Genomic DNA, 10,139 nt, shown 5'->3' with positions numbered 1-10,139 from the left:
AGCGCCAATGACAGCACTGGACCGTTCCCGGAAGGCGGAGCTCCTCGCAGCCTTACGAAGGGTTAATTGACAGCGTTTATAATCTAGCCACATCCTCATCAATATTCTGATTAAACCCAGCTGAACACTTTTCCAGATTAATGCCTCTGCGGTTTCTTATGACCACACAGGCCTGACAGCTACAGCCCAGATGTTACCAGAATGAGACTTCAAACAAACAGCGTGGAAGAGCCGAGAAACGCTTGGAAGAAACGAAAAACTAATTATAAGATGAAAACAACTCTTTATAATGGAGCCACAGAGAGGAGACCTGTGCCAGGAGGGAGATTATCAGAGGACAAACAATGCTGGCAGATCAATGTCCCCAGTTTAGGATTGATCTAGAGCAGTGTTTCTCCTCTGGGGCTCCTCCTGAGGGCGCTAGAGTTTCCCCCTGAGGTATTCATCCTAAGTGCTGCAAGTTACTCCTGAAGTTATTTGGGGTTCCTCCTGAGGTTACTAGGTGTTCCTTCTGAGGACACTAAGAGTTCCTTTTGAGGTTACTAGGGATTCCTCCTGAGGTTACTAGATGTTCCTCCTGGGGTTGCTAGCAGTTCATCCTGAGGGTGCTACAGGTTCCGCTTGAGGTTCTTAGGGGTTCCTCCTGAGTTCACTAGGGGTTCCTTCTGAGGGTATTGGGGGTTCCTCCCTAAGGTGCTAGAGATTCCTCCTGAGGTTACTAGATGTTCCTCCTGGGGTTGCTAGCAGTTCATCCTGAGGGTGCTACAGGTTCCGCTTGAGGTTCTTAGGGGTTCCTCCTGAGGTTCTTAGGGGTTCCTCCTGAGTTCACTAGGGGTTCCTTCTGAGGGTATTGGGAATTCCTCCCTAAGGTGCTAGAGATTCCTCAGATCTGAGGTTATCAGATGTTTCTTCTGAGAGTGCTACAGGTTCCTCCTGAGGTTACAAGGGGTTCCTTCTGAGGATGCTAAGAGTTCCTTCTAGGAGTACTAGGGGGTTCCTCCTAAAACCACTAGAGATTCCTCCTGAGGCTACTAGATGTACCTCGTTAGGTTACTAGTGGTTCATCCTGAAATTATTAGTGGTTCCTCCTGAGGTTACTGTTTAGTGGTTCCCTCTGAGGACGCTAAGGCCGCGTACACACGGGCGGACTGTTCGCCCAACCTTGTCCGCTGAACAGTGTTTGGGCGGACAGTCCGCTCGTGTGTGGGCTTTCAGCGGACAGTTTCAGCGGACAGTTGGACGGACAAAGTCTTTCGGAAATTCCGAAAAACTGTCCGCTGAAACTGTGTTTGAGCGAACAGTCCGCCCGTGTGTGGGCCTGTCCGCTGTACTTTCGAAATGAGCGGACTGTTCCCGCTCGGAAAGTCCGCCCATTTCGAGCGCGTGTACAGGTAGGCGGGGCCCGCGAAGGAGACGTCGCGGGCTCCGCCGCCTGGAATGGGCTTAAAGGGGAACCCCAACGCCGAAAAAAATCGGCGTGGGGGTTCCCCCAAAGTCCACACCAGACCCTTGTCCGAGCACGCTACCCGGCCGGCCAGGAAAGGGGGGCTAGCGAGCGCGCCCCCCCTCCTGAGCCGTACCAGGCCGCGTGCCCTCAACATGGGGGGCCGTACCAGGCCCGTACCAGGCCGCGCGGCCCCCCCACCCCAAAGCACCTTGTCCCCATGTTGATGAGGACAAGGGCCTCTTCCCGACAACCCTGGCCGTTGGTTGTCGGGGTCTGCGGGCGGGGGGCTTATCGGAATCCGGGAGCCACCTTTAAGAAGGGGGCCCCCGGATACCGGCCCCCCACCCTATGTGAATGAGTATGGGGTACAATGTACCCCTACCCATTCACCTGTGAAATAAAGTACAAAAAAAAACACAACACAGGGGAAAAAATATTTTATTGCACAGCTCCGGGGGTCTTCCGTCTTCGGGGGTCTTCTCGCCGGACTCCTCCGCTATGTGTGTGTAGCTCTTTTGCTAGCGGAGGAGTCCGGCTTTCTTCCTCCCCGCCGCCGGCCTCTTCTCCCGACTTCGGGGGTCTTGTCCCCCTCTTCGGTTCTTCTGCCGGGCCACCGCGCCTTCTTGTAGCTCTTTTGCAGGCGGTGGCCCGGTCTTCTGTCGCCGCTGCCTTCCGTTCTTCTGTCGCCGCCTTCGGTTCTTCTGCCGGGCCACCGCGCCTTCTTGTAGCTCTTTTACAGGCGGTGGCCCGGTCTTCTGTCGCCGCCTTCCGTTCTTGTTCTTCTTCTTGTTGTTCTTCTTCTTCTCCAGGCGATGTTGACACGTCGCTCCCTCCGGCCGGAATGCCAGGGACACGCTCCGCTGCCACTTATATAGTGACAATGGGGCGGTGTCACATGGTATATGTCACATGGGTTGGTCACATGGTGACCCCGCCCCCTTACGATGTCATAGTCCCCATGTGACATCAACCCATGTGACCAACCCATGTGACATATACCATGTGACCCCGCCCCATTGTCACTATATAAGTGACCGCACAGCGCGGCTCTGGCATTCCGGCCGGAGGGAGCGACGTGTCAACATCGCCTGGAGAAGAAGAAGAACAACAAGAAGAAGAACAAGAACGGAAGGCGGCGACAGCGACAGCGGCGACAGAAGACCGGGCCACCGCCTGTAAAAGAACTACAAGAAGGCGCGGTGGCCCGGCAGAAGAACCGAAGGCGGCGACAGAAGAACGGAAGGCAGCGGCGACAGAAGACCGGGCCACCGCCTGCAAAAGAGCTATAAGAAGGCGCGGTGGCCCGGCAGAAGAACCGAAGAGGGGGACAAGACCCCCGAAGTCGGGAGAAGAGGCCGGCGGCGGGGAGGAAGAAAGCCGGACTCCTCCGCTAGCAAAAGAGCTACACACACATAGCGGAGGAGTCCGGCGAGAAGACCCCCGAAGGCGGAAGACCCCCGGAGCTGTGCAATAAAATATTTTTTCCCCTGTGTTGTGTTTTTTTTTGTACTTTATTTCACAGGTGAATGGGTAGGGGTACATTGTACCCCATACTCATTCACATAGGGTGGGGGGCCGGTATCCGGGGGCCCCCTTCTTAAAGGTGGCTCCCGGATTCCGATAAGCCCCCCGCCCGCAGACCCCGACAACCAACGGCCAGGGTTGTCGGGAAGAGGCCCTTGTCCTCATCAACATGGGGACAAGGTGCTTTGGGGTGGGGGGGCCGCGCGGCCCCCCCTTCCCCAAGGCACCCCCCATGTTGAGGGCACGCGGCCTGGTACGGCTCAGGAGGGGGGGCGCGCTCGCTCGCCCCCCTTTCCTGGCCGGCCGGGTAGCGTGCTCGGACAAGGGTCTGGTGTGGACTTTGGGGGAACCCCCACGCCGATTTTTTTCGGCGTTGGGGTTCCCCTTTAAGCCCATTCCAGGCGGCGGAGCCCACGACGTCTCCTTCGCGGGCCCCGCCTACCTGTACACGCGCTCGAAATGGGCGGATTTGCCTCCGCCTTACGTGGGCGAGTCCGTTCATTTCAAAAGTTGAGCGGACTGTTTGGCAAACAGTTCGTTGAAACAGTCCGCTCGTGTGTGGGCAAGTCCGCTCATGCAAATTTTGAGCGGACTGTTTGCCGAAACTGTTTGACGAACAAGGTTGGGCAAACAGTCCGCGCGTGTGTACGCGGCCTAACACTTGCTTCTGAAGAGACTAGTGTTCCTCCTTGAGGGGATAGAGGTTCTTCCAAGGTTACTATGGGTTCTCCCTGAGGATGTTAGAGTTTCCTCCTGAGGTTAATAGCAATTCATCCTAAGTGCTGCAAGTTACTCCTTAAGTTATTTTTGGTTCCTCCTGAGGTTACTAGGTGTTCTTTCTGAGGACGCTAAGGATTCCTTTTGAGGTTACTAGGGATTCCTCCTGAGGCTACCAGATGTTCCTCCTGGGGTTGCTAGCAGTTCATCCTGAGGGTGCTACAGGTTCCGCTTGAGGTTCTTAGGGGTTCCTCCTGAGGTTCTTAGGGGTTCCTCCTGAGTTTACTAGGGGTTCCTTCTGAGGGTATTGGGGGTTCCTCCCTAAGGTGCTAGAGATTCCTCCTGAGGTTATCAGATGTTTCTTCTGAGAGTGCTACAGGTTCCTCCTGAGGTTACTATGGGTTCTCCCTGAGGATGTTAGAGGTTCCTTCTGTGGTTACTAGGGTTTCTTTCTGAGAGTTCTAGAGGCTCCTCCTGAATTTACTAAAGGTTCCTCCCCAGGCAGGGTGCTGTGTGTTTCTTCTGAGATTCTGGGCCTTCTTGAGCAGTCGGTGTTGATTAATTGATTTCCCACCTGCACTAACCAGCAATTTAAGGAGTCACTTCTACTGAGGTCACCAAAGTAAGGGGTCATTTCTACACCAACCACCAATATAGGAGGTTACATTGGCCACGTATACAAAAGGTCACTTCTGCACTGACCAATGAGTAAAAACGTCACTTCTAGAACCACCGCCAATGTAAAAAGGGATCTCTTCTATATTGACCACAAATGTAAAGGGTTACTTCTACACTGACCACCAATGTAAAGGGTTACTTCTACACTGTCCACCAATGTAAGCAGTTTTCACACTGACAAGGGCTTAATCTTAAAGGTTGTACAATTAAGCCCTTGTCAGGTGAAACACTTCAGACCAAGGAGGGTCTGGGCGGGGAAAAGCTCTATTCTGCCAGCACCTGTCTCCACAATTGCGCTGGCTTCCTCCTTTCAGAGGCTTGTTAGGCACTGGACTGCACACAAACTGCCCTCCCCTTAAGGGGGTTTCACAACTATTTGGTGGAATAACGTATGGTAAGATGTGTGTTTTAATGTGTCAACACAATGTAGGGTAGCTCCAGATAAAGCACAACTGGCGGTACATTTTCAGTGTCACCCCAGCGTTCCTTGCCAAATGCACCCTGACTCGCAGTTGGGAACATTGTATGTACATCACAGTGACGTTATTGGCAATAAAGGTTCTTCTCCAGTTTGGGTGGATTGTTGTGTGTTGGAAGTCCAACAGAAATGAACGGTGTGCGTGTGCGTGTGCGCGTGCACGTGCTACCGCCCCACAATGGATGGAAGGGGCCATATAAAGGACTATTCACCATTCCCACCAATGTACTTCTCCATCATCCCAGAGATCTCCCAGTGAGAAGTCTTGTTCAGCCATTTATTGGTTTTCTCTCGTTGTTTCCATTAGTGGCGATGGGCGCCGACGCCTACCGCAACGCCATGACCAACGTCTGCAAATGGTGCGACAACTCCCACCCCATCTGCGATGGCGCCGTCTGCTTCACCAACTGCAGCCTGAGCTCGTACTGTGATAGTGCCGAGGAGATCTGCGCCACCGTCTGGTAAGGTGGAGGGAGCTGGCACCGGGGATATAAGGGGGCCCGATAACCGAATATAAGGCGCCCATTGATCTGCCATAACCAGCACGTAAAGGGGAAAAGAGAACATAGCCGACAGCATTTCATATACTGTAATGCCTTGAAATTTATCGCGGCAGACAGACAGGGAGTTCCGGCCTGGGACCCTCACTGACGCATTTCACCCACAGGTTTTGGCTGAATCTTTTACCTATTAAGTCCAGTCTCGTGGGCGAAATGCGTTAGCTGAGAGGTCCAAGGCGGGAACTCCTGGTCTGCCTTGAGGGTGCAGGGTATATGATGAGCTCTGTCTTGGCATTTGGCACCAGGTGTCCTCAAAGAGTAGCCCAGATGCCTTTTATTTTTCACGTGTTAACATGCGTTGTGTTAGCAGCCCATTCAAATGAACATGCACCATATCTGGCAATGCAGCACACCACAATACACGGTACTTACGGTACATTGTCATGTGAGTGCCTTAGTGCTTTGAGGAGCTATTTAAAATGACTAAACGTGCGTTGATGTGCGTTGCTGGAATGAACACCAAATTGCAGAAGCATATATAGTGCCCCTTATACAACACTGACCCTCGCCTATAAAATCAGATTTTGTGTTGTCATGTGACAGGTACTAATTACACCCGTCTCCTATTTGCAGGAAGCAGGATAATGACAGCGTGCGGGTCACGTCCATGTGCCATCACCCTCTCCTCCCATTGGAGAACGTCCTGGTGCCCAGTTATAACTCGGCCAGGTGTGTGATGCAGGCCATGCCCTCCCAGACTGGCCGCCTGTACATCTGCGGCTGTGTGGACGAGCAGGAATGCAACGACAAGCTCATCTTCTACAACGCTTCGGATGGTAAGGGCTCTGCGGGGGCGGAGCTGCTCTGGGCCCGGCCTCTGAGGAAAGTTACACCCCCAAATCAGAGTAAAGTGCATTATCTAAAGGCCACCATTCAGGATTTATATTCCACTGTGTACAGAAACTTGATTTTTTTTGTTGCCAAAGTAACGACACTTTGTAATTCATCATAAATAAGATCCATGGTCGTCCCTCTCCTCCTCCTCCTCCTCCTCCGCACCCCCTCATCTTCATCATCATCCTCACAATGTTTATCTTGTGCCAGAGGAAATTCCATAAATGATGGCTAGAAGGAATGTATGAGGATAGAAATGTGTCAGTTGCCTAGAGAGTCACTGACCTGGAGCAAGCACGCAGCCAGTGATGTCTGACAATGTTAAACCCCCATCCTGTATGCCGAATGCTTGTCCCCATACCAAATGCCTGTTCCCGTCCCGAATGCCTGTCCCCGTCCCGTATGCCTGTCCCTGTCCCGTATGCCTGTCCCCATCCCGTATGCCTGTCCCCGTCCCGTATGCCTGTCCCCGTCCCGTATGCCTGTCCCCGTCCCGTATGCCTGTCCCCGTCCCGTATGCCTGTCCCCGTCCCATATGCCTGTCCCCGTCCCGTACGTCTGTCCCCGTCCCATTATGCCTGTTCCCGTCCCGTATGCCTGTCCCCCATCCCGTATGCCTGTCCCCGTCCCGTATGCCTGTCCCCGTCCCATATGCCTGTCCCCGTCCCGTATGCCTGTCCCTGTCCCGTACATCTGTCCCCATCCCATACGTCTGTTTCCGTCCCGAATGCCTGTCCCCGTCCCGTATGCCCGTTCCTGTCCCGAATGCCCGTCCCCATCCCAAATGCCCGTCCCCATCCCAAATGCCTGTTCCCGTCCCGAATGCCTGTCCCCGTCCCATATGTCTGTTCCCGTCTCGAATGCCTGTCCCCGTCCCATATGTCTGTTCCCGTCTCGAATGCCTGTTCCCACCCCGAATGCCTGTCCCCGTCCTGTATGCCCGTTCCTGTCCCGAATGCCCGTTCCCATCCCGAATGCTTGTCCCTGTCCAAAATGCTTGTTCCCGTCCCGAATGCCTGTTCCCCATCCCGTATGTCTGTTTCCATCCTGTAAGTCTGTTCCCGTGCCGAATGCCTGTCCCTGTCCTGAATGCCCGTCCCAAATGTCTGTTCCCGTTCCGAATGCCCGTCCCGTATATGTCTGTTCCCATCCCGAATGCCTGTCCCCGTCCCGTATGTCTGTTCCCGTCTCGAATGCCTGTTCCCTCCCCGAATGCCCGTCCCCGTCCTCTTTGCCCATTCCTGTCCCGAATGCCCGTTCCCGACCCGAATGCTTGTCCCCATCCCAAATGCCTGTTCCCGTCCCGAATGCCTGTTTCTGTCCTGTAAGTCTGTTCCCATCTCGTATGTCTGTTCCCGTCCCGAATGCCTGTTTCTGTCCCAAATGCCTGTTTCTGTCCTGTAAGTCTGTTCCCGTCCCGTATGCCTGTCCCCGTCCCGTATGCCTGTCCCCGTCCCGTATGCCTGTCCCCGTCCCGTATGCCTGTCCCCGTCCCGTACGTCTGTCCCCGTCCCATTATGCCTGTTCCCGTCCCGTATGCCTGTCCCCCGTCCCGTATGCCTGTCCCCGTCCCGTATGCCTGTCCCCGTCCCATATGCCTGTCCCCGTCCCGTATGCCTGTCCCTGTCCCGTACATCTGTCCCCATCCCATACGTCTGTTTCCGTCCCGAATGCCTGTCCCCGTCCCGTATGCCCGTTCCTGTCCCGAATGCCCGTCCCCATCCCAAATGCCCGTCCCCATCCCAAATGCCTGTTCCCGTCCCGAATGCCTGTCCCCATCCCGTATGTCTGTTTCCGTCCTGTATGTCTTTTCCCATCCTGTATGTCTGTTCCTGTCCCGTATGCCTGTTCCCGTCCTGTATATCTGTTCCTGTCCCCTATGTCTGCTCCCGTCCCGAATGCCTGTCCCCGTCTCATATGTCTGTTCCCGTCTCGAATGCCTGTTCCCACCCCGAATGCCTGTCCCCGTCCTGTATGCCCGTTCCTGTCCCGAATGCCCGTTCCCATCCCGAATGCTTGTCCCTGTCCAAAATGCTTGTTCCCGTCCCGAATGCCTGTTCCCCATCCCGTATGTCTGTTTCCATCCTGTAAGTCTGTTCCCGTGCCGAATGCCTGTCCCTGTCCTGAATGCCCGTCCCAAATGTCTGTTCCCGTTCCGAATGCCCGTCCCGTATATGTCTGTTCCCATCCCGAATGCCTGTCCCCGTCCCGTATGTCTGTTCCCGTCTCGAATGCCTGTTCCCTCCCCGAATGCCCGTCCCCGTCCTCTTTGCCCGTTCCTGTCCCGAATGCCCGTTCCCGACCCGAATGCTTGTCCCCATCCCAAATGCCTGTTCCCGTCCCGAATGCCTGTTTCTGTCCTGTAAGTCTGTTCCCATCTTGTATGTCTGTTCCCGTCCCGAATGCCTGTTTCTGTCCCAAATGCCTGTTTCTGTCCTGTAAGTCTGTTCCCGTCCCGAATGCCTGTTTCCATCCTGTATGTCTGTTCCCATCTCGTATGTCTGTTCCCGTCCCGAATGCCTGTTTCCATCCTGTATGTCTGTTCCCATCTCGTATGTCTGTTCCCGTCCCGAATGCCTGTTCCAACAGTTGTGCAGTAAGGACCAGGATATCAGAACCTGCACAAGAAGAGCCCCCTTGTACCTTCTGTCCTCACTTACCCCGATCACTGAGCCCCCCATTCTCACTGCCACCTTGGTTACAGGGTCACCCAGCAATTGATACCCTGCTTTATGAGCCTCCTGTCCTCACTTCCCCCTTGCTGTGAGTCCCCCATTCTCCATCTCCCCCCCAGATCACTGGGCCTCTTGTCCTCCCTGCCCCCCAGATAACTGAGCCTCCATTTCTCCCTGCCCCCGAACCACTGAGACTCCTGTCCTCACTGCCCCCTTACTCTGAGGCCCCCCCCCCTCCCATTCTCCCTGCCCCTCCTTGCTCTCTGAGCCTCCTGTCCTCACTGCCCCCCCCCCCCCAGATTACTACCCCCTTGCTTTCTGAGCCTCCTGTCCTCACTGCCCCCCCCCCAGATTACTGTACTGTCCCCTTGCTTTCTGAGCCTCCTGTTTCTCCCCCCCCCCCAAATCACTGAGCCTCCTGTCCTCACTTCCCCCTTGCTGTGAGTCTCCCATTCTCCATCTCCCTCCCAGATCACTGGGCCTCTTGTCCTCCCTGCCCCCCAGATCACTGAGCCTCCTGTCCTCTCTGTCTCCTTGCTCTGAGCCCCCCCATCACTAAGCCTCCTGTCTTCCCTGCCCCCCCAGTCCCTGAGCGCCCCCCCATCCTTGCTGCCCTCCTCCTCTCCCTCCTATTTATTTTGGCAGAAGCTCTGGGAAGGCTGAGCTGGAGATTTTTGCTCCAACAACCGGAATTTCCAGGAATAGAGGACATGAAAGGAGCGAGCGCCGAGTATTTCTAGAGAATATATTCGGAGAGAAGGAGATGGGAACCGTCCCGCCTCATTTTTTATACAATCTGCCGCTGTGGCCGATCTCCATCCGAAATAAGAACACCAGAAACCTCAAATACCCCTCTGTGCCTTACCCGGGGCAGGAAGGTGCCCCCCCCCCCACTCTACCAAAAATGAGTTTTAGTTGATCTCTGTGTCGCACACGGGGAGATTTCCTATCACTTCCTGTTGGGAAAATCTCCCCAAAAGAGACGAAATCTGACGGAGGTTCCATAATGTGAAATCTTCTGTCTAGAATTAGACTTTCATACCAGACGACATGAGAAATTCTGCGTCACAAATCGCAACTCAGATGAAATGTTCGTCATTCGGGGATTTGGATGTATCAGAATTTCTGAATCACAATAGTAATGGATTTGAAACTAATGTAAAATACATTTTTACTTAAAGTAGAACTACAGTGGAACCTCGGACTACGAGCATAATTCCTTCCAG

General features: G+C 54.4%; 1 protein-coding gene across 1 annotated transcript in view; it reads left to right on the top strand.

The window, feature by feature from the left end:
• The first annotated feature begins 3,638 nt into the window (after positions 1–3,638).
• The window catches only part of LOC143925134 (TGF-beta receptor type-2-like), a 33,826-nt gene continuing 27,325 nt past the window's right edge, over positions 3,639–10,139 (top strand). Inside the window, exons 1-2 of the mRNA XM_077449749.1 lie at positions 3,639–5,305; positions 5,978–6,180. Coding sequence (XP_077305875.1) covers positions 4,974–5,305; positions 5,978–6,180 — 535 coding nt within the window. The 5' untranslated portion in view covers positions 3,639–4,973. The remainder of the gene's footprint in view (positions 5,306–5,977; positions 6,181–10,139) is intronic.

Source organism: Lithobates pipiens, unplaced genomic scaffold (assembly GCF_037356315.1).
Source record: "Lithobates pipiens isolate NorthernLeopardFrog02 unplaced genomic scaffold, aLitPip1_a1.2 Scaffold_22, whole genome shotgun sequence".
NCBI lineage: Eukaryota > Metazoa > Chordata > Amphibia > Anura > Ranidae > Lithobates > Lithobates pipiens.
This window is presented reverse-complemented; position numbering and strand designations above follow the sequence as displayed.